Source organism: Papaver somniferum, chromosome 2 (genome assembly GCF_003573695.1).
Source record: "Papaver somniferum cultivar HN1 chromosome 2, ASM357369v1, whole genome shotgun sequence".
NCBI classification, from domain to species: Eukaryota; Viridiplantae; Streptophyta; class Magnoliopsida; order Ranunculales; family Papaveraceae; genus Papaver; species Papaver somniferum.
The window spans coordinates 163554241-163576934 of NC_039359.1; the positions used below are offsets into that span (position 1 = coordinate 163554241).

The 22694-nt window shown below is 38.4% G+C and overlaps 1 protein-coding gene and 1 long non-coding RNA gene across 3 annotated transcripts; one reads left to right on the plus strand and one right to left on the minus strand.

The window, feature by feature from the left end:
- Positions 1-2517: 2517 nt before the first annotated feature.
- LOC113354227 lies at positions 2518-3771 on the minus strand. Its single transcript, XR_003361737.1, has 2 exons — positions 3691-3771; positions 2518-3529 (listed from the first exon to the last, which is right to left on the minus strand). It is a non-coding gene; the product is annotated as an uncharacterized LOC113354227 (long non-coding RNA).
- An 8028-nt stretch (positions 3772-11799) lies between these two features.
- On the plus strand, positions 11800-22270 carry LOC113349628 (DNA polymerase zeta catalytic subunit-like). 2 transcript variants are annotated; one of them, XM_026593624.1, is made up of 24 exons: positions 11800-12001; positions 12115-12197; positions 12373-12430; positions 12535-12584; positions 12696-12808; positions 12883-12925; positions 13239-13307; positions 13456-13611; positions 13734-13905; positions 14003-14094; positions 14177-14596; positions 14718-15584; positions 15685-16066; positions 16686-16889; positions 16970-17439; positions 17771-17916; positions 18040-18634; positions 18765-18911; positions 19208-19483; positions 19593-19700; positions 19929-20134; positions 20364-20667; positions 20840-21454; positions 21851-22270. In XM_026593624.1, the coding sequence occupies exons 1-24, from the start codon at positions 11890-11892 to the stop codon at positions 22022-22024; spliced, it is 5862 nt and encodes a 1953-aa protein (XP_026449409.1). In that variant the 5' UTR covers positions 11800-11889; the 3' UTR covers positions 22025-22270. The 2 variants fall into 2 exon arrangements, with proteins under 2 accessions (XP_026449409.1, XP_026449410.1); XM_026593625.1 differs by lacking the exons at positions 11800-12001; positions 12115-12197; positions 12373-12430; ... (2 more) ...; positions 12883-12925; positions 13239-13307 and having other exon boundaries at positions 13591-13611; positions 13738-13905.
- Positions 22271-22694: the final 424 nt, after the last annotated feature.

Consider the following 22694-nt stretch of genomic DNA (forward strand, 5'->3'; position numbering starts at 1 on the left):
GTTGATCCATAAAAAATGGTGTCAACAACAATAGTTGATGCCATAAATGGGATCAACAACATTAGTTGACCATATGTTGAAGGGATAAAATGACTACTTAGATCATGCAGGGATGCACACAAACACCATATGTTGCAGGGATAAAAAAAAATACACGACAAGGAAGTATATTCAGCAAGCAAACATGGTGATTATCTATCGCAAAATTTCCATTCACATAAATGTTTCGAGAATTTTACACACTGGTACAAATCCGAGAGTATGCACATCATTATGCTCCTCTCTTCTCCTTCCTCCTTGGCTTGTACAACGTCTTTTCAAGCACCTGGTAAGCTCAAGAAAATATTTCAGTACCCAAAAATATAAACAAAAGAAAGACGCAAGTACATTATCTTATTACTACGGATCAGAAAGTGAAATAGTATATTACAGAGAAACAATAACTTTTGACCAATAATTAGCTACAAACAAGAAGTTAATTTATTTTACATTTAAGTTACTAAAGACTACTAACTTGCAGAACTACCTTACGCCAGTTTTGAAACACCTTATCAGAACTAAGTTAAGCTAAAAAAAATGGAAAGAAAGAAATCTAAGCAACTGTATAATCTAAATTAAAAACTGAAAAGGCAAAACTTAAAAATTCAACCACCAAGATTATTTAAAAAGCAACCATTAACGCATTCTTATGGTAAAAATACATGACACGGAAGCATTGGACCAAACATACATCGAAATTCATTCACATTTAGAGCTAAGCGCTAGTGGCATCATCTAGGAGCACATTTGCTGGTTCACTATTGAAACAATAGAATTAATTATCCAAAATGACTTAAAGCTGCAAATTATAAATAGTATATCATTGGCTCAGTAATAGGTGAATCATAATTTGTACCTAACCCTCGATCATAATTCTGCAAACATCCGATTCACTTGGAGATAAAAAGATAATTCTCTTGTATACGAAATCAGTGGCTTCAGGTATCCCATTAATACATCAAATCATTATCCAAAATTAAGCATCAGTAAAAAAAAGTAGATAGCAAAAGGTATTAGTTATCATTATCAACGCCAGAACTAAGCATCAAATCATTATCCAATACTAAGCATCAATCACAAAAGAATAAGATAGTAATAGATATCATTTGCAATGCCAGAACTAAGCATCATGTCATTATCCAAAACAGAGCATCAATCACAAAAGAGTAAGATAGCAAAAGGTAAAAATTGCTGCAAACAAAAACAATAATCAGAATCATGATGTGTTGTTGTTTCCTTTGTGGTACAACATGCGATTCTTAATAATCTCCAGGTTAATCCTAGAAAAATTGCAACCCCAACAACAAAGTAATATAATTACCATCGTCCTCTACACAACAATCCCCGGTATAAATCTCAACAAAAAAATCTGAACAATCCCCAAATTTTAGTTCACCAATACCACCGCCTGCACCACCAAAACCACCGCTAGGATTAGTTATTTCTCGATAAGATTGGTTACTGAACTTCAATATACCAAAAATGCAAATCTTAAAAGCGAAAATTACCGGGAATTGAAATCGATAATCAAATCTCTCCATCCCCTAAATCTTAACTGGTATAGGAAAAAGCAGTGATAAAGGAGTTTCAATTCAACGAAGAAGAACTTTTAATTTCTTCACTTGATGAAGATCGACAGAGATACCTCTTCTGTTGTTTTCGCTGAGATCAAAGATTCAATGAGATTTTCATGGTAGTGAAATTTAAGAAGTTGCAACGAACAAATTTTTCTCGATTCCCTCTGGGTTTAAAATTTCTCTCGATCTTGTGACGGAGGTGAAGACTGCGATAGGGTGGTGGTGGTAATAGCAGAGGTGGTGGTGGTGATGTCGACAGAGAATGAAAGAGAAAAAAGATTATTTTTTTCAGATCTGAAATTAAAACGATTGATTTCTGTTGTGAAAAGAGGGTAAATATGGAAAAGAAAAAAACCGTTAATGGACCTTAGTGGGATTATAGATGTAGAGGGGTATTTTTATTGTAGGATAAGGGTATTTGTGAAGCCCATGAGAAGGGAGGACATTTATATCATTCCTGCATATAGTTAAGGTTTACTAATCCAATCAGGGTGGTATATAGTCCATTAGATAAGTCTCAAAAAGATCTACAACTTTGTAGAAGTAATCAAAGGATAATTCGGACCACAAGGGTCCAATTCAGGTTCAGTGGGGAAAATTGGCTCTAAGTCCAAGCCCAACAAATCGACCCCTTAAACTAAGGTCCGGTGCGTATGAGTCACCTAACGGTCACTACCAGTCCGAGGGTCAACTGAAGGTCAACAATAATCAAAGGTCAAGTCTGGTCAAAAGGTTAACTGGTCAACTGAGTCAACTCGGGTCTAAACAGTAAACTCTGTGAGTAATCACCGTTTCAACTCAGTCAGATACTGAGTCAGCTAACACTATTCAGTCTGACATCTGACTGGGATGACTAAGGTAACCCAAAACATCTGAGTTCAACTCAAGCAACACATCTCACTAAACTGAAACACTACCAGTTCAATTGAAATCTAATCTACAAACATATTTGAACTTAATCTCAACTACAACTTTCACTACAACAACAACAACACCTATAGCTAGATTGAAATCTTCAACTCAAATCACCACCCCAACCACTACTGCTGCACAACCCCGACAATACCATGATCAACCATAAAAACTCCAATTATTCACATATATACATTCTAAAGTCCTAAAGTCACTAACCACCATTACTAACTAAACTTCAATCACAATACATCCTCACAGGCACCAACACCAATTCAATACCACCAACGATCTCCAGTTACACTTCCCTGCAATTCAGTTCAACTCTGACTGTACCTCATTCCTGTACAAACCAATCCCATTTTGAAACCCCCAGCACTAGCTCATCTCATTTTAATCGATATCAAACACCAATTACAAGTCCTGCTATACCCACTGCCATGTATTCTATCTGTAATTCCCAAGTCAGACTTAGACATCTCTGCCAACATATCCAAAACCAACTCCTTCCATAACATCTCCATTTACCACCAATCTGCATCATAATCAACAGCTACAGACTAACCTAATTCTAACAACCCATCTTCACTATCTCAACAGCAACACCACCATTAACATCTTAGTTCTGCTAAATTAAGTTCAATAACTCTACCACATACAAAACCACCATCAATTCTTCATGTCATACACATCCGCAGCCGCATCTAACAAGACTTCTGCACCTCCACTAGTTCAACAATATCAACTAAACTCATCTCCACCAGCATAACCATGTCAGTATCATCACACTCCTCCTTCACCTGAGTCTAATTCTTCTTCTTCTCAATCACAACAAATAAAGCTTCATAACTTCCCCAAAATTATCCTGAACAAGACCAAATCCAGTTCTTCAATTCACCACCATCAGTCCTCAAAGTCACAAGTTCGTTCAATACACACATAAACCAAACCCCTTTTATCAACAACTTCAATACCATCTTCATCTTCAATTCACCATAACCCTAGACAGTAACTCAAGTTTATAAAGAAACCCAAAATTAAACCTAATAAAATCTTTTTACCCTAATTGACAACAAACCCAATAAATAATTCACCAAATCATATACAATTTCATAAAGGAAAACAACCAGAACTGAAACCTTAAGTTAAATCTCGGATTTACCTTCTTCGATAACTCTGAATACAAAAATCGTATCAGCACCACCTTCACCAGTTACTCCTTGATCATTCGCTACCTCTCTTGTTAGACCAAGTCTTCCGCAAGCTTCCTTGTCAGCTACAGCTCCTGTTACTGAGTCCAAGTAATCTAGTCAGGTCTTTGCTATTTACTAGGATCATAACAATATTCAGTTTTCATATTGTACTTATCTTCAATATAAATAGAAGAGTTTAATCTCCACAAGTTCTGTGGAAGATATTCACCATTTATTCAGTCTGTCTTGGTATCAGGCTTTTGATCCAAGTTCACCTTCCGCACAGATCAAATAACAAAAAAAAAAAAAAAACAAACACAGTTTTTACTGCTCATAACGTCTGAAATGGCAGATGCAACAAACAATCTTCGACAAGTCCAAATACATCATCTTGTTACTCTGAAACACACAGAAACCAACCACCTATTATGGAAAGCTCAATTCAAGCCTATCTTAAAGGGGCATGGGCTAACTGGATTCATTGATGGATCCAAAGAAGTACCAGATCGTACTCTACCTGACAGTGATGAGGTAAATCCTGCCTTCACTGCCTATGAAGCACAAGATGCATTGATCATTGGTTGGCTTAACTCAACCCTTACACCAGAAGTTCTAAGCGTTGTAGCAAAGCTGGATACTTCAAAAGCAATATGGGATGCACTGGAAGCTGAGTTTGCACCTAAAACATTTGCTCACCAGATGAATCTCAAAAAGAAACTGCATAACTTATCCAAAGGTAATAAGTCTTTGAAAGCTTATTTAAATGAAGCTAAACGATTGTTTGATGAACTTGCGGCAACTGGTTACACAGTTCCTACTAATGAGATGAAACAATCCATTTGTAATGGGTTAAACCAGTCTTATGATCCAATAGTCACTGTGTTGGGTACTGCTGATAACATGGATATACAGACGTTTAAGTCACATCTTCTTACGTACGAGATGCGTCAAGAGAATCAACTATCACATGAATCACAACCCATTGCAAATCTTGTAACTGCTAATTCAGCGTCATCCAGCAGAGGTCCACCTAGGATGCACAACAATCAACCTAGACGACAACCACCACCAAACAACAACAGTCGTCGTCCTATTTACCAGCAACGTGTTCCTTCTCCGGGAGATGTGTACTGTCAAATTTGCAAGAAGAGGAATCACACTGCGGATCGTTGCTGGTTCCGCTATGATAGAAGCACTGACGGTCGGGACAGGCCTGCTGCAGCTTATGTTGCTTTTCCTGATGCCAATAATGCTCAGTGGGTCACAGATACGGGTGCGACAAACCATATGACTGCTGATGCTCAGAATTTGTGTATTCCTCATGAATATGATGGACCTGACCAAGTGAGAGTTGGTAATGGTAATACTCTACAAATTGCACACATTGGTAACACTGAGTTTCATTCTAGTACCCGAAAGTTTGCCTTGCATAATGTCTTTCATGTGCCTCAAATCAAAAAGAATCTGCTTTCTGTTCATCAGTTTTGCAGGGATAACAATGTTTACTTTGAGTTTCACACTAATCTGTTTGTTGTGAAGGACAAAATCACGGGAACACCGCTGCTAACGGGAAGGAATGAAAATGGACTATATGTGCTGGATACAAACAGTGGAATGCAACCATCTCAATCTCCTTCAACTTTTCTCTCTGCGAGTATTCCTGTATGGCACCAGGCTAGGACATCCCATGCTGAGCACTGTTTCTAGAATTGTCAGGCAGTTTTCCCTTCCAGTTCAAAATAAAAGTTTTGGATTCTGTCACTCTTGTCATGTAAGCAAGAGTAGACGTCTTCCATTTAATCCTAGTACTACTTTATGATTCTCCTTTAAGTCTTATTGTTTCTGATATTTGGGTATCTCCAAAAACTTCTCGTAATGGATTTCGTTATTTCCTGATCTTCATGGATGCTTACTCTCATTATACATGGATATATCCTTTAGTGCAAAGATCATCTGTTTTTAATATCTTCTGTCAGTTTCATAAACAAGTTGAAAATCTCACGGGTCATAAAATCAAAGTGTTCCAATCTGACAATGCATTGGAATATAGAAATTATCTTCCTATCTTAACAACTCAGGCATAGTGCATCGGTTCTCCTGTCCACATACTTCAGCTCAAAATGGTTTAGCAGAAAGAAGGATTAGGCACATCACAGAAAGTGGTCTAGCTTTACTATTTCAGGCACATCTTCCAGAGGATTTTTGGTCAGAGGCTTTTACCACGGCTTGTTATCTCATTAACAGGACACCAAATCTTTCTTCTAGTCATAAAACACCACTTGAGTTACTCTTTGGCAAACAGCCAGACTATTTGTTTCTGCGTGTTTTGGTTGCTTGGCATATCCATGTCTTAGGCCTTATAATGCTCACAAACTAGAACCTAGGTCTCTACCCTGCATTTTTCTAGGATATAGCTCAGCTCATAAGGGTTATATTTGCCTTCATCTTCCAACTAATCGGCAATATATATCAAGACATGTTCGTTTTGAAGAGCACATATTTCCATTTTCTCCTTCCCTACAGCGTGCTCCTGAGGTAAGTTCTGCAATACAAGACACAAGTACGGATATTTTTGGGTCTTCCATTTTCACTCAAAATCCACCTTTGTTAGTACAGCCTCACCACAGTGTACTACCTACTGCTGCACAACAACAATTACAGACGACTCTACCTGGTATTACCACTCAGCAGTCTCCGGCTTCATCAACAATGTTACCATCCCATGAAACATCGCAAGATCAAAGTGAAAACGGGCAGGCTAATGTTTTAGCTGCTCCAGTACATACTATGGTCACAAGAGCAAGGGCTGGGATTTCAAAACCAATCCAAAAACTCTGTCTGACTGCCACTAAGCATCCACTTCTTGATCAAGACTTCATGGAGCCTACATGTTACTCTAAAGCTTGTCAAATTCCAGAATGGCGTGAAGCTATGGACGTGCAGATAAATGCTCTAATTCAAAATGGCACCTATACCTTGGTTGAATATAAAGAAGGGATGAATATCGTTGGATCGAAGTGGGTTTTTCGGATTAAAAGAAATCCAGATGGCTCAATACAGCGTTACAAAGCACGGTTGGTAGCAAAGGGTTTCAGCCAGCAACATGGTATAGATTACGAGGAAACCTTTTCCCCTGTCATTAAGCCATGTACAATCAGGCTAGTCCTTTCCCTGGCAATAATGAGAGGCTGGTCTCTACGACAGCTCGATGTAGAAAATGCTTTTCTTCATGGTATCTTGGAAGAAGAAGTCTACATGAAGCAGCCAGCTGGTTATATAGACCCTAACTATCCTAGGCATGTCTGCAAATTACACAAATCACTTTATGGCCTCAAACAGGCTCCACGTGCTTGGTTCTCACGACTGAGTAATCATCTGTTGAAGCTTGGTTTCACAGCCTCCGTTGCAGACTCTTCGTTGTTTGTTCAAATCAGATGCAACTCGGTTGTGTATGTGTTAGTTTATGTGGATGACATCATCGTCACTGGTTCGGACTCACACCTGATTGCAACCTTAATTTCTGATCTGGGTCATGAGTTTGCTATCAAAGATATGGGGGTGTTGTCTTATTTCTTGGGTGTTGAAGTGTTGCGGCAAGGACAGTCTCTGGTGCTTTCCCAAAGAAAGTATATCTCAGACTTATTAAGGCGCATAAAAATGGATGGCCTCAAGCCAGTTTGTACTCCTATGGCTGCTAATGCAAAACTGCACAAAGTAGGTTCTACAAGGTTTGAGGATTCGACTCTGTATAGGAGTGTTGTTGGCGCGCTGCAGTATTTGCATATCACTCGGCCTGACATCTCTGTGGCTGTCAACAAAGCCTGTCAGTATATGCATGAGCCGTATGTGGAACACTGGGAGTTAGTTAAAAGAATCCTTCGGTATTTGAAGCATACTATTGATTTTGGAGTCTTCATTAAACCTAGTCAGGATTTTACACTGCATGCATATTCTGATGCAGACTGGGCAGGCAGTCTTGATGATCGTCGATCCACAAGTGGTTATTGTATCTTCCTTGGAGGCAATCTCATTTCCTGGAGTGCCAGGAAGCAGAAAACGGTTTCGAAATCAAGTACTGAAGCAGAGTATCGAGGTGTAGCCATTGCTACTTCAGAGCTTATCTGGATTCAGTCATTGCTGCATGAGTTGGGGGTTAGGTGTCCTCCTCCTTATTTGTGGTGTGACAATCTAGGCGCCACTTATCTCACAGCCAATCCTATTTTCCATGCACGCACAAAGCACATCGAAATAGACTATCATTTTGTAAGGGAACGAGTGTCTCGTAAACAACTCCATGTGCGTTTTATCAGCAGCAAGGATCAGCTAGCTGATATCTTCACCAAAGGACTGTCTTCACCACGGTTTCAACTACTCAGAGACAAGTTAAACGTTCGTCAACTCCGGTTCAACTTGAGGGAGGGTGTTAGACCAAGTCTTCCGCAAGCTTCCTTGTCAGCTACAGCTCCTGTTACTGAGTCCAAGTAATCTAGTCAGGTCTTTGCTATTTACTAGGATCATAACAATATTCAGTTTTCATATTGTACTTATCTTCAATATAAATAGAAGAGTTTAATCTCCACAAGTTCTGTGGAAGATATTCACCATTTATTCAGTCTGTCTTCTCTTGATCTCAAAATTTCTTATTTCAACTCTTAAATCTCGACCAAAAGAGAACCAGGGAAAGAAGCAGAAGAAGAGAAAGAAAAAAAGAGAGAAGAAGAAAAATGAAGAAGAAGAAAGAAAAGTACGAGTTTATCTACTCGACTTGGATAAGGCGGACCAAATTATTAAGATACAAAATGACTATTTTGCCCCTCTAACAACACTGACAATATATCCTTCGTCCGGTATCTGAATGACACGTGCGAGTAGTCTATTTCACGTAACCTTTAGAGATCTATCTAGTGATACTAGTTTCGTATCTAAATTATTTTTAGATTAATTTCTATTAATTAAAATTTATGTTAACTAATCGAGTCATCAGCGACTAAAACGTCTCTTGGTCATTACTAGGCCAGTCAAATAGTGTTGACGAGCTTAAGAGTCCTTACAAATTACATGGTAAGTTTACTACTTTTTCTGTTATTTCCATATTAAGACATAAAACCTAAAATGCATTGCTTAAAACATATTTGTAATTCTTTTCTTCATCCAAGCATAGCAAGCAATGTCTGGAAAATAGTTCAAGGAATTTTTGTAGATGATTTTGTTATGGTTGAAAGAGGATTTGAATTAGCTTCTAGGTGTTGTATTTGTGAGAATGCTCAGGATAGTATGGATCATTGGATCATCTTCTTTGGAATTGTTCATTTAGTGTTGAAATATGGAGATGGATATGCTCTGTTTTTTGCCTTTATCTGCCAAATTCCTTTGATGATATATGAAAAAATACAAAAAATAAAAGTCCACTAATTAAAGAAGCTTGGATCACAACATCTAAAGAGCTTTGGTTTCGAAAACCAAGAGATTGTCTGAGGGGATCAAACAAAATGTTCAAAAGCTTAAAAACGAAATTAAAAAAAAAACGGTGTTTGAAGGTGGCTTAAGGATGAAAGAAACAAGTATAATCAGAATTATGACCTTTTGGTAATATTATTTTTCAACCTGGGTCCCAAGAAAAGTAAATTTCAATGCATTGAAATTTGTTATTGGTCTCTACCTCCAATTGGGTACACTTTGTTTTGTTGTGATGGTTCTTCTATTGGTAATCTTACTGCTAGATTTGGAGTGGTAGTCAGAGACTATTTATCCCAGGTTATTGATACTTTGTTAGGTAGTATTGGCATTGCTACCAACTTTATTGCAGTAGTGTGTGCAGTTGAATTAGCAGGAGAATGGAACTTACATCACATTATTCTGCATTTAGATTTTAAAACAGTGTTCATTGACATTGCCAGAGGTCATGCTCCTTGGTTTATCAAAATGAGATGGCTGAGGGCAGTAAGTAAAGTTTCTTCAATCAAGTTTAGTCATTGCTTCAGAGAAGTAAATTTCTCAACAGATACAGTTGCAAAATGGAAGTAAGTTTATCTGCTGGAGAAAGACATATTATTTTAGGCAGACCAAATTTTCTGGCAAGAAGTGAAATGCATGTAGTTGAGTATTACAGATCAGATTCTGCTAGTTCTATTGTTGGCATTTGGTTTCTTTATCTGTTTTTTTTAGGGGTGATGTGATTTTTTATTTTCATTTGGTATTGAGCCTATATAGTTGACTCTCTTTTTAGCTGCTTCGTTCTTTAGTCTGTTGTAATTCACCAATTTTTTGTTCTCATTTTTAATAAAAATTAAGTCATTTCTATTTTTTTGTGACAATCTCAGCCTCCCATCCGCTTCGGCTCTCTTGGCTAGACTACCCATGAGGCTCGCTGATAGGCTAGCACGAAAACCTGTTCAATTAATGTAGTAGTATATTGTTCGAGATTAGCTTGTTAGGCTTCCAACTAGTTAATGTAACACTCTTTATCGAATGATAATAATAACAATTAAAAAAACAAAAGAAAAAAAAACAAGTGTTTTGGGGTAGCATTTACGTTTTTGAACCTTGATCTATAAAAAAAACACTTGTTATAAGGGCGGAAGGAATTATTAGAGGTGTGTAACCATGATAATAATGTCCATCTAGTTGGTTAGGAGTGTCCAAATAACATCGTAAATTATCTTGGTTACCCTACTCATTTTTTTAACCTAAATCAAAGCTAAATTAAAAATTTGTTTCCTTTCTCCTTTTTTTCTCCTTCTCTTCTCCTTCTCCCATCGAAGCTAAATCAAAGCTCAATTGAAAAGCTATATTGTAATGACTTATATGAGGTATGTTTTGAAAAATCCAGTTAGGGTTTAGTTTATTGTGTTCGATTTAAGTTTAATTTCCATCAAAAATTAGGTTTTTAGATGAAAATTGAAGTTTCTGGGTTTATGTGAGTTATAGTTGATTTTAACTCAATTACGAACCGTAACTGGAGATTTTGATGTTGTTACGGTTGGTAATAGTTCAATTACCAACCGTATGTTCTTATATCTGAGAATTTTCTTCAGTTACGTTTTTTTTTCTCAACCGTAAGTTTACTTACGGTTGATGTCGATACCAGGATTACGAACCGTAAATAACCCTGGACCCAGAGTTCAGAAAGATCACCAATTACGGTTCATAACTAAATTTCGAGATGAACCGTAAATACTGTTACTGTTACGGTTGGTAACCATTTTAGTTTACGAACCGTAACTGTATCGAGCATTTGGTTACCAACCGTAACTGGTTTTACGATTGAGTTTTCCCCAAATTTAACCAGTTACGGTTGGTAGTTCATCTTTTACTAACCGTAACTAAGATTTACGGTTGGTTACGAGCAAAATTCCAACCGTAATTAGCTCTGAAAATATAAAAAGATTGAATTTTTTACGTACTTTAGATAACTTTGAGCAACAAAAAGCTAGTTGGGACTAATTTAGAAGTATACCTGATCATTTTTTCTAAACTTTGAGCAACAAAAATCCAGGGTTTCACAAATATCACAAAAGTTTTTCTTTTCTTCTCCTCTAAACTCTTTTTTTTCTTTTAAACTCTAAAATCTGATTTTGTTTTGATTTAGAGTTAATTGAAGTGAAACTTAATCATTAATACTAAACTAGATTATCAATACTAAACTATGTAAGAACTAATTAGTTATTATAAAAAAAATTGATAAGGGGTTTTTGAAATTACCATCTAATGACCTTTTTTTCTCCTATTATAGCCGCCCTCCGCCCCTATAACAGGCTTCTAAAAAAAGTCCGTCGCTGATGTGGCTTCCTTGGCCCTGGGGAACTCAGGTGGGACACGTACCCATCTATCTATCGAAAATGTTTGGTGTACCGAAAAGGAACACCGTTATGTGCATCGTGATTTTGGTGTGAGAGAAAAAAAAAGTTGGTGGACCCACCTTTTACCCACCCCCACCCCACCCAAATCTCTCCCAAGACTTAACCGCCCTTGGATTTCTTCGAGGTGCAGATCGCTAGACACACTTTGGGTGTGTGTATCATCGCTGTCTATCTATATAGTGCCCTAAAACAGGCGCCAAAGGAATCTAAAAGCTGAATCTTTCTCCCTTACTAAAAAGTAAAAACCCAATTCATTTTCCAAGTTTTAAATTCACGTTTTCACTGATAATTTTCTAAACATAAATTAAGATGGAGAAATCGAAATCAGAATCGAACATCTTCAGCGTTCGAATTGTTTCAATCGATCATTATATGTCGCCTCCAATCACAGACCTAGATATTTCTTACAGTAGTTTTCAAGGTAACTCTACTCTTCTTCACTTAAAAAATGTTCTGATTCTGTTGTAATGATTTTAAATATTAGGGTATCTGTTAATTATTTTGATGATCATCATAATTTGTTGCGACTTAAAGGTGGAGTAGTGAATGAAGTTCCAGTTATACGAATTTTCGGTTCTACTCCTGCTGGTCAGAAAACCTGCTTGCATGTACATCGTGTAAGTTCTCTTTACCATTTCTTTATTATTCAAATTTCGCATTCAAATGTGTATTCCGATAGTTCCTTAAGTTTAAAAACTAGAGTTTAAACAAGGTACGCACTGCATTTCCATAGTATCAATGCAGTGCTAATAATTAAATGCATTTTGACTCATGGTAATGTCTTTTTTGTAGGCTTTACCTTATCTGTATATATCCTGTTCAGATATCTCACTGGAAACACCTGAAGAAGGTTATCAAATTGCTGCTGATCTCGTAGCTTTCTTGAATATTAAACACTGCTATCTCTTGTTCTCACTTTATGGACATTTTGTTTTCAATTCGTCTAAATTATAGGTGACAAATATTTAAGGCTCATATCTAGTGCAATCGAAAAGGCTTTAAAGGTATCTGCGCCTCTCTGAAAAGTCATGTTTTGTTTTTAGCATTCGTATGTTGTTTATTAGTGCTGATTGATTATATATTAAATGGAGATTGTATTCTGAAACCCTTTTCAGCTTAAGGGAAGTGCTGACAATAGAAGACAACATGTGCATGGTTGCAGTTTGGTACGAGCAAGGAAGTTTTACGGTTACCATCCCACGGAGGAGCTATTTGTAAAAATATACTTGTATCCTGATGGTTCTACTTTTGTTGAGATTGGTTTTATTTTCTTTATTGTGGAAGGACCTTGACATAGTAAAGATATTACCCGCACGAAGTTGCTCGCGTTGCTAAACTCCTTTTGGTATCCAAGAAAACTTGTGTTGTGGCTCTTTGGGCTTTTGATTGTTTCATGAATATTATCGTTTGATGTTTGCTTGCATAATTGTTGGATTGACGGTATATATAATACACTGAATATGCACTACTGATTATTTGAACCACACTGAGTATGAACCCCCCTTGTTCTGCTAATGTCGGTCTTAAACATCTTTCTACTGGATTATTTGACTGTTGCTGTTCACCAGTATGATTTAATTTTTAATGTTTTACTCGAGGTTGCTTACTTGTGCAATATTTATATTTTTCAACTGAAGTCTGAAACTACTTGTTTGCAGGATGGTGCAATATTGGATAAAAGTTTCCAGCCGTATGAATCACATATTCCTTACCTGCTTCAGTTTATGGTTAGGAAAATTATTATCTTGATAGTTCATGTTGTCTATATAGGCAAAGATAGAGTAGTAACTTGTAGAATTGGTGCTATCTTCTTTATACCATGAAACTGGGCAAAAGAAGTAGATGATTCCTATAATAATTTTGTAAATTTTGTAGATCGACCACAACTTATATGGAATGGGTCAGCTACACGTATCAAAGGTGAAATTCCGCCATCCTTTACCTGATGGTTTCACCCCGAAAAGGGATCACTCTGATGACCAGAGTCAAACTGTTATAGCGAAGATTACCAATGCTTCTGCTAACTCTCAGGTCCCGTTCCTAACCAATTTAATTACTTATATGCATACTGAGGGTTCTTATCATCTGCTATGCTTGTAAATTCTGATAATCATTATTATTATAATAATTTAGCTGTGGGAAATTTCCTTTAGGCAGACCCAACTAGTGATGCATTTCTGGATTCTCCAATCTGGATATCTTCCACAATTCCCAGTGGGTGGATGTGGCCTTATCCTACAGAGCATTGTGGCTCGTTTGATAAAGGTCTTGACCTCATTAAGCGTCAAAGCATTTGTCAGCTTGAGGGAGATGCGATTGTGGATGGTGCGCCTGATTTAGTGATACTCGTGCAATAGAAATGTTCTGGTATCATTATATATGAGATGAAGTTTACATGGTATTCTGGTTGTTTAATGTGCAGAGATATTGAATCAACAGCTGAAGGTATACTCATCTATGTCTCAGACTCGACCGGATGTGAAAATGGTTCAATCACTCATACCAATTTGGGAGGTATGTTGCTGTAATCTAGTCTCTCAAATGTGTGAAGGTTTGCTTTCTCTATCTTTTTAATAAAAGAACTTTCCCGATATAGGAGGAGTATGAAAGAACTGGTCTGCATGAAGCGACAATATCTCCTGATCCTAGCAAGCCACTTCCTGAACACGTGTTGCAGACTTTTTCACACGGACACGAACTCGAGAGTGCATTCTGGAATATGTGCAGGAAAACTGATACGGCATCATCCTATCAAAATACTCCATCAGCAGAGGCTGAAAATTTCATGCTCTCTGTAAGATCTTTAACTGATGTCGTCAACTTGGTCGACTCAGGAGAACGAGTGAGTTCCAGCTTTCCTGCTGGCGAATCTTCGAAGTGTCCTGAAGAAGTTAATGAAAACTCTCCCGCAGAAGCTGGAAGATCGCCATGCAAACAGGGTCAGGGTGAACATGAACTGGTACCAGGTAATGAGGGATTGCCAACATCTGAAATGGCTGAGGCCTCAGATTCTAAGGTAACCTCTCATGGTTTTGGATGTTCTTACCCTCAAATATTTGTATCATAATTTGCTAGATGTGGTTTTTTAAAACCAATCTCTATGTCTTAAGCATGCATAATATCATTTTCATTTCCAGATAACAGATATGGAAACCCTTGAAATTTTGAGGTGGCTTGCTTCTTCTCAAGCAGCAAATGACTTAGACACAGATGACGAATTTGTCCAGGAGTTGGTTCTTAGTCCCTTTATTCCCAAAGAGAAAATAGACAGAGTCTTAGAAAATGCTAGTTTGGATCATGAGAGCGAATCCCAAAAAGAATGTCAAGACATACTTGATTCAGTTGACCACATGGCTTATGATGAGGATTTCAAAGATCGAATGGCCGCATCCACTGTTTGTAGCTCTCTGTGCCAGACGTCGTCAGAAAATACCATTCCTCAAGTAGATGGTTCACATGATGATAACCTAGTTGATCATGTTGGTAATACAAATGAAGAAAAGATGAGCAATGAATTAGAAGGACCTTCATACCAGGTACCCGAACAAAAAGGTGCGCACCTCGATAGTAAGTTGAAAAAGACCAAAACGTTATGGGGATCCTTACCTTTTTCCAATGAAGAAAAGTTGGACAATGATTCAGAGTGTTCTAACTCTGCTGATTCATGTGCTGACAAGATACATCATACCACTTCCCATTCTTCATCTGGAAATAAAATTGACAAACTCTGTGAAATATCCACAACCAATAATAGTACACCTATTTCCAGTTTGAAAGAAGGAAAAGAGCTCATTGGAAGTTCCCTAAGGGACTTAATGAGGAAAAAGCGACGCACCGGAATTCAGCCATGTGGGACTTCTGGAGCAAAAAAGATTCTTTCGTCAAAGGACCTTAAAGCGGAGGCATATCTCTGTCCAAAGAAGCTACAATTTCATGCGGTGCATGATAAAGAACCAGTTCCAACTCATGGGAGGAGTTCATTTCCTTCAACATGCTCATCAGAGGTATTGTTCCGAGACTTGTGCAATTTTTTAGTTGTACTCATATATTACTCAAGGAATATGTGCCCCACATTAGAGTGAATCGTGAATCTTTGGTTATTAGGTGAGACCAAGTGATAAGGTGCATGTAGGAGCTTCTGCTGTAAGTGGAGTCTTTAGTTTCTCAGATCCCTGTCCTTTGCCACACGGTTCCAGCTCAAGATCTGTGGATGATTATAACCCGGGCGATTTCCCAACATCACGGCGGGTAACTGGAGTCAGATTTAACACTTGCGAAAATCCAATTACTGCAGTGGATGTGAATCTGGCGCAGGTTGACAATCATGCCAGTGTTGAACAGGAGAGACCTACCTGTTTGTCAATACATGATAGTTCACAATACAGATCCCTTCAAAGTAAAGGAGGGCCTTCTGAAGGGATCTTAAGCAAGAAACCCTGTATGATAGATGAGATTAAAGGCTTATCAGACGACCTGTCATATCAAGGTTTGATATAAACAATATATCTTTTACTGCAAAGGGGCTTCTACCTGTTCTATCATGCTTGATTTGTGTATGTGTGTGGAAATTTAGGATTACAAGTGTTTTCATGTTACTCTTGGACTGTGTGCTAAAATTAATACCCTGCATATAGTCGATGCTTTCTTCAGCTTTTTACTTGTTGTTCACCGCGTGGATTTAAGTGAACAAGATTGGAGATCTTCAACAAAAGATTGCTCATCTTCCATCTCGACACATATTGGAACTGGTGCTCATGTAGGACATTGATGGTCGCATTGCAGTCTCCATTATCCTCTATTGTTTGTCAGTTTCCTAATAAAATTGAGGAAGATGAAACCAAACTCAATTAACTTTCTAGCCAACTCTTCCACCAAATTTGTCTAGTCAGATACACGTCTCCTTCTATCTAGAGCGTGGTTGTGTTTTCTTCTCCATGGCCCATCTGTTTGGTTCTAAATCTTTGTCTAAAATCCCATACCTGGGTGTGATGGTGAGGTCTCTGTGTTGGATACTTCACTCGTACCTGTATTGTTGTTACATAGCTTTTCTTGCTTTCTTTCATCTTTTTACCTGTTTACAGCTGGGTTTCTCCCTTTTTTTTCAGGGTACTGCCAGGAGAAGAAAGAAGATCAGTGCAAGTCTGTTATAAATTTTCATCAGGAAACTGTTACCGGTGTTCCTACTCTTTACCAGAATGATGGTTCAGTCTTATACTTGCTGACAACTGTATTTTCGCCACCTTCTGTGGATAATGTGCAAAGTTGGCTTTCGCATCTGCAACCGCAAAATGCTGCAGATGACAAACCAGGTATGAAGACTATCTATGAGCAGCTCATCTCAGTTGGAAGGTCAACTCCCGTGATCTAAGTTTTTTCCCTCGGAATTTAGGTACCCTGGAGACAAATGTCCAATTATCACTGCCAGAATCATCTTCAGAACACAGTGATGGTCATGGATTTTCACAGGAGGAAAACGATACCCAGGAAAATGAGAAAATGTTGCCCGAGTCCCCAAAACCCCATGAGTTACGTAGGATAAACACACAAGGGTTTCCGGCTGGTGTTTGTCATGAGAAATCACGTGAACCAGAAATCGTGTTGTGTGCGGAACCATTTCTGGATCCATCAAGGAAAGAAGACTCTCCATCCCTTAAGACAGAAACTGTTGCCTGTCATCCAAATGAAACATGTCTTGAACAAAGTAACTTAAAAGAAAAAGAACACACGGAAACCTGGCAAGATGTCTCTCAGATTTCAGGCCCAGATAGAAGGTCGAAGCTTACTCCTCTCAGCCAAACTGGATTTCGGGATCCTGCTAGTGTTGGTGCTGGGCAGCAGCTAACTTTATTGAGCATAGAGGTATTATTTATTTTGTCATTTGCATTCTACCTTTTTAACGCGTACTTTTGTATAGCATCTAGAATATGAGTTACGTGTTTTTGGGGTGATGAGACCTCTATCCTTGAAGATGAGGATGGCTACTAAGTTTTATTCAGTATTAAAAATGTAAAGTTACAGAGGAGCCTCCTTTTTATGAAGGCTGTTGTAGCATATCATCCCTGAAAACTTCGGCTGCTGGCAGCTAGTATTACTTACTGGAGTATCATGTCTGGAGACGGACCATTTGCACAATATATTTTGTTTTGCAGTGTTCACTTGCTCCAAGTTTTGATTTTGTTCTGGTTAACAGATTCACACGGAATCAAGAGGAGATCTTCGGCCGGATCCTCGGTTTGATGCCGTCAATGTTATTTCTCTTGCGATTCAGGAGGATAATGATCATGTTCCTGAAGCTTTTGTGCTCTTGAGATCTAACATTCGGGAATCATTTAGGAGGTCAGTAATTCTACTTACAGATGTGCATTAAATTATTTTGACAGGTCTGAAATATCTCATCTTAGGTTTTTATAAATCTGATTGTTGTTTTCTTAATCTTTAATGGGTCTCTTGCTACTGTAGGAATCTTGATGGAATATCTGGCTGTAAGGTGGTAACTGTCTCTGACGAGAAACTCTTGTTCCACCATTTCGTGAAAATAATTAGATTCTATGATCCAGATGTTTTGTTGGGTTGGGAAATTCAAGGTGGTTCGATTGGTTATTTAGCTGAAAGGGCCGCACACTTTGGTTTAGGTCTATTGAGTAGCATATCAAGGATGCCTACTCCTCATAATAAAACTGCATCTGGAAATTCAGCTTCTCCTGCAAAAGAGATACCAGATAATTTGCTACCTGAAGCCCCGATGTCTGAGATGATTGTTCTCGAGGATGCAATAATTGATGATGAATGGGGTCGCACTCATGCCAGTGGTGTGCATGTGGATGGAAGAATTGTTCTAAATTTTTGGCGGCTGATGCGAGGAGATATCAAGCTTAATATGTATACCATTGAGGCTGTAGCTGAGGCAGTGTTGAGGCGCAAAATTCCATCCATTCCTTTCAGAATATTGGCACAGTGGTTTTCAAGTGGTCCTGGACGAGCGAGATTTCGTTGCATTGAGTATGTCTTAGGAAGAGCAAAGCTGAACCTTGAGATAATGAATAAGCATGATTTGGTAAGTGAACGGTTTGGTCGCAGAATAGACCCAACAAAACATACTGAAATATGAAACTAATAATGCTATAGTTGTCTTAGCTATATTAAATTACTTCTAGACCCATGTGTTCAGTTTTTGTACTTTGCAGATAAATCGAACATCAGAGCTTGCTCGCGTTTTCGGCATTGACTTTTTCTCGGTTCTTTCTCGAGGTTCCCAGTATCGTGTTGAATCTATGCTTCTGCGATTAGCACATACACAGAACTACCTTGCCATCTCGCCGGGGAACCTACAGGTTTTCTGCCTTCTCATCATAAGTCTGTTTATTGTATCATGTGGGTTTCATTTCAGGGTGAACTCTGGTTCAGTCATGCCAAATCTACCCCAGTTTCTTCTTGTAAATTTTTTTTTCACTAAAATGGAATACTGGGTGTATTCCAAGACAGTTCGCTTTACAAAGCACATATTGAGAACTATCGATGAAAGCTTTTACACTAGCAGTGTATAAATTGCCAATATTTCTTAAATTTGGATTCAGTGTGCAATGTAAATGTTACTTGGGATTGGCTGATCAAGTCGAATTTTTATCAGGTAGCTTCCCAACCTGCAATGGAGTGTCTACCTCTTGTAATGGAACCTGAATCTGGTTTTTATGCGGATCCAGTTGTTGTTTTGGATTTTCAATCTCTTTATCCATCTATGATAATTGCATATAACCTCTGCTTCTCGACATGCCTTGGTAAAGTCATTCCTTCCAAAGAAAATACACTTGGTGTCAGCAAGTATGTGCCAGATCCCCAACTCTTGGCAAATTTGAAAGATCAAATAATGCTTACTCCTAATGGCGTCATGTATGTAACTTCAAAGGTATGTTTTCACACATGGTTCATCTTGGTCTTCTCTCCAACAATTTAGTTGCCAGTGTAGTCTTGGTGGTATTATGGGTTACACTTGATACTATTTATTCACGGTACAGATCCGGAAAGGTGTACTACCCCGTCTGTTGGAGGAAATTTTATCAACTAGAATTATGGTGAAACAAGGAATGAAGAAGTTGACACCTTCACAACAAGTTCTGTCTAGGGTGAGTAGTACTCACCGACCTTGATTTTTCTCCTTCAAGTTTGCCACTAATGATGTAATTTTATTGATGTCATTTCATCTCACTTTGGACCTTGGCCGAAAGATATGTGCCAATTGCTGCAGCGGGGTTCGCCCAGGCTCTCCACAAGCCTTAGCCGCTCTTATTTAAAGTTGTCGGCATGAATTTTGAGTTCTAAGCTGATGGAGTAATTTCATCTTTTCTTGACAGATATTTAATGCAAGACAGCTTGCTCTGAAGCTTATTGCCAACGTAACTTATGGTTATACAGCGGCTGGCTTTAGTGGCCGCATGCCATGTGCTGAGCTTGCTGATAGTATCGTACAATGTGGTCGTAGAACTCTGGAGACAGCCATTTCTTTTGTAAATGCACATGAAGAATGGAAAGGCCGAGTAATATATGGTGATACTGACAGGTATTGGAACATCTGATAGGAATTTATGTACTTGTGTGAATTTCCAGACTACTTGTAGGTAGTAAACGATGTACAGTGCTTTTTTCTTGGCACATTCAACTACGTAAATCCCAATTAAGATAGGTAGTTTTTATGGTCTATCATCTGCGGATATTCTATCACTTCTATCTCGTACTTCACACCATATGTTGTTTAATTCCTTGACATAATGATATCCATTTTCTTGCAGCCTGTTTGTTCTCCTTAAAGGACGATCAGCAAAGGAAGCTCTCTTAATTGGACAAGAAATTGCATCTGTTATTACGTCAATGAATCCATATCCTGTCGCATTGAAAATGGAGAAGGTTTATCATCCCTGTTTTCTTCTTACAAAGAAACGGTATGTTGGGTACAGCTATGAGAGCCCAGCCCAAACTGAACCTTCTTTCGATGCTAAAGGTATTGAGACTGTCAGGAGAGATGGTTGTGGAGTAGTATCAAAGACATTAGAACAGTCACTAAGACTTTATTTTGAACAACAGGACATATTTAAGGTAATAGTTAATTTTTATGTCAGTTCAGCACTTGTGCTTATGATGTGTGATCTCCTACACCAGTAAAATAGCAACAGCAACATCTTTCCTGCAGTTATTTTGATTATGATCCATGAGATCTGTAAGCTAATTTCGATTTTTGTTCTTTCTTTTTTGGTGTGATACCCCTCAGGTTAAAGTATATTTACAGCGTCAATGGACACGTATTCTGAGTGGTAGGATTTCTCTTCAAGATTTTGTGTTTGCAAAGGAGGTCCGCTTGGGTACATACAGTACTAGGGCCTCTTCCCTTCCTCCAGCTGCAATTGTTGCCATGAAAGCAATGAGAGTCGATCCTAGAGCAGAACCGCGGTATGCTGAACGGATACCTTATGTCGTAATCCATGGGGAGCCAGGAGCACGTCTTGTCGATATGGTTGTAGATCCGTTGGATCTCTTGCAGCTCGATTCTCCTTTCAGATTAAACGATCTTTATTATATCACCAAACAGATAATCCCCGCTCTACAACGAATTTTTGGACTTGTGGGTGCAGACTTACACCAGTGGTTTCTGGAGATGCCACGTCCAGCTAGGCCGACAACTAGTAAACGCCAGAACCATGCACCAGACGGACAAAGAAACAGAATAGATTACTATTATCTCTCCAAACATTGTATCCTTTGTGGAGATTTAGTTCAAGCATCAACTCGTTTGTGTGAAAAGTGCTCTCGGAAAGGACCAGCTGTGGCCGCTGCTGTGACAGGCAGAACCTCGAAGCTAGAGAGGGATATCCAACACCTTGCTGCAGTAAGTTAATTCTTTATCTCTTGTACATGATGATAGAAATTACAGTTGACAGTTGAGCTTGGTGGGGAATTGGACGGAAGTGATCTCCTTGTCTGATATACTCAGGCCTAGCCTAAATCTACTCTCAGGTAGAAAGCCTCAACTCTCAACCCAAGCATGCCACATTGGCTTTGGCACGAAATGAAATTTTCCCTTGTTGGTTTAGAGTTGAGACCTGTTACCTGATCATGGCCATTATAGGATTTCTATGTTAGCTCTTAAATGGCTGGACTTCTCAGGGTTGTACTTTGTACATCAATGTGCATTAGTGATGTCAAACCTGAGAGCGTGCCGGCTGTTGGTTGCAGTTTTTCCTTGTGTTATAACTTTCAGATGTGTACGGGTGTTGTACAACAGATATGTGGCCATTGTGGAGGTGGAGACTGGATCATAGAAAGTGGAGTGAAGTGTACATCGCTTGCATGCTCAGTATTCTACGAGAGACGTAAAGTACAGAAAGAACTTAATGCTGTTTCTACTGTTGCCACTGAGGTTGGTTTCTACCCTAGTTGCATGGTGGAGTGGTTTTGACCTAAGTCAGTCTCCTAGAGATGGTAAATAACTCAATTATTCAGCTTGTTGTCGATATATATTTTTTCTGTTCATCTCATGTATAGTTAGTTTTATGTACAGTACGCCAGTATACGTTTGCTTTATCATAAACCTTCATTCTTACAAATGCATGTAAAGTTTTACGAGTGCAGCTAAATTGACATGGTTGTATGAAATAGTGATAGATTACATCTTACTGTCAGCAGTCTGGATAAAGATATCTTCTTATTTGTCTCTATGTCTCCCTTGCAATATGAATCTGCCTTATAGGAGGAGAAAAAAAACATTCAGGGTGTTGCTGAATGTAAATCTCTACTCTCCAGTACTGTGATGTTTGATATATGAATACTAAGAAACTTACCGTGTCAACCATATTAATTATAATTGTTTTGGGCATCGAGGCCGGACGTAGGATCCTGAGAGCATTTCGGGTGGTCAAGGTCTTAAAATAGCATGCTGGATTTAAGACTTTTGCCACCAAAATTCAACTACAACACCAGGATCAAGGTAAATTAGAGAAATGACAACATGGCTAGGTGGGGATGAAAGAGGAAAGTCTAGATTAAATCTTCTCCACCATCACCTTTATAAGTCCACATCTTCATATTAAATTTGCCTCAATCAAGGCCTGGGGCATGTGGGTTTTAAT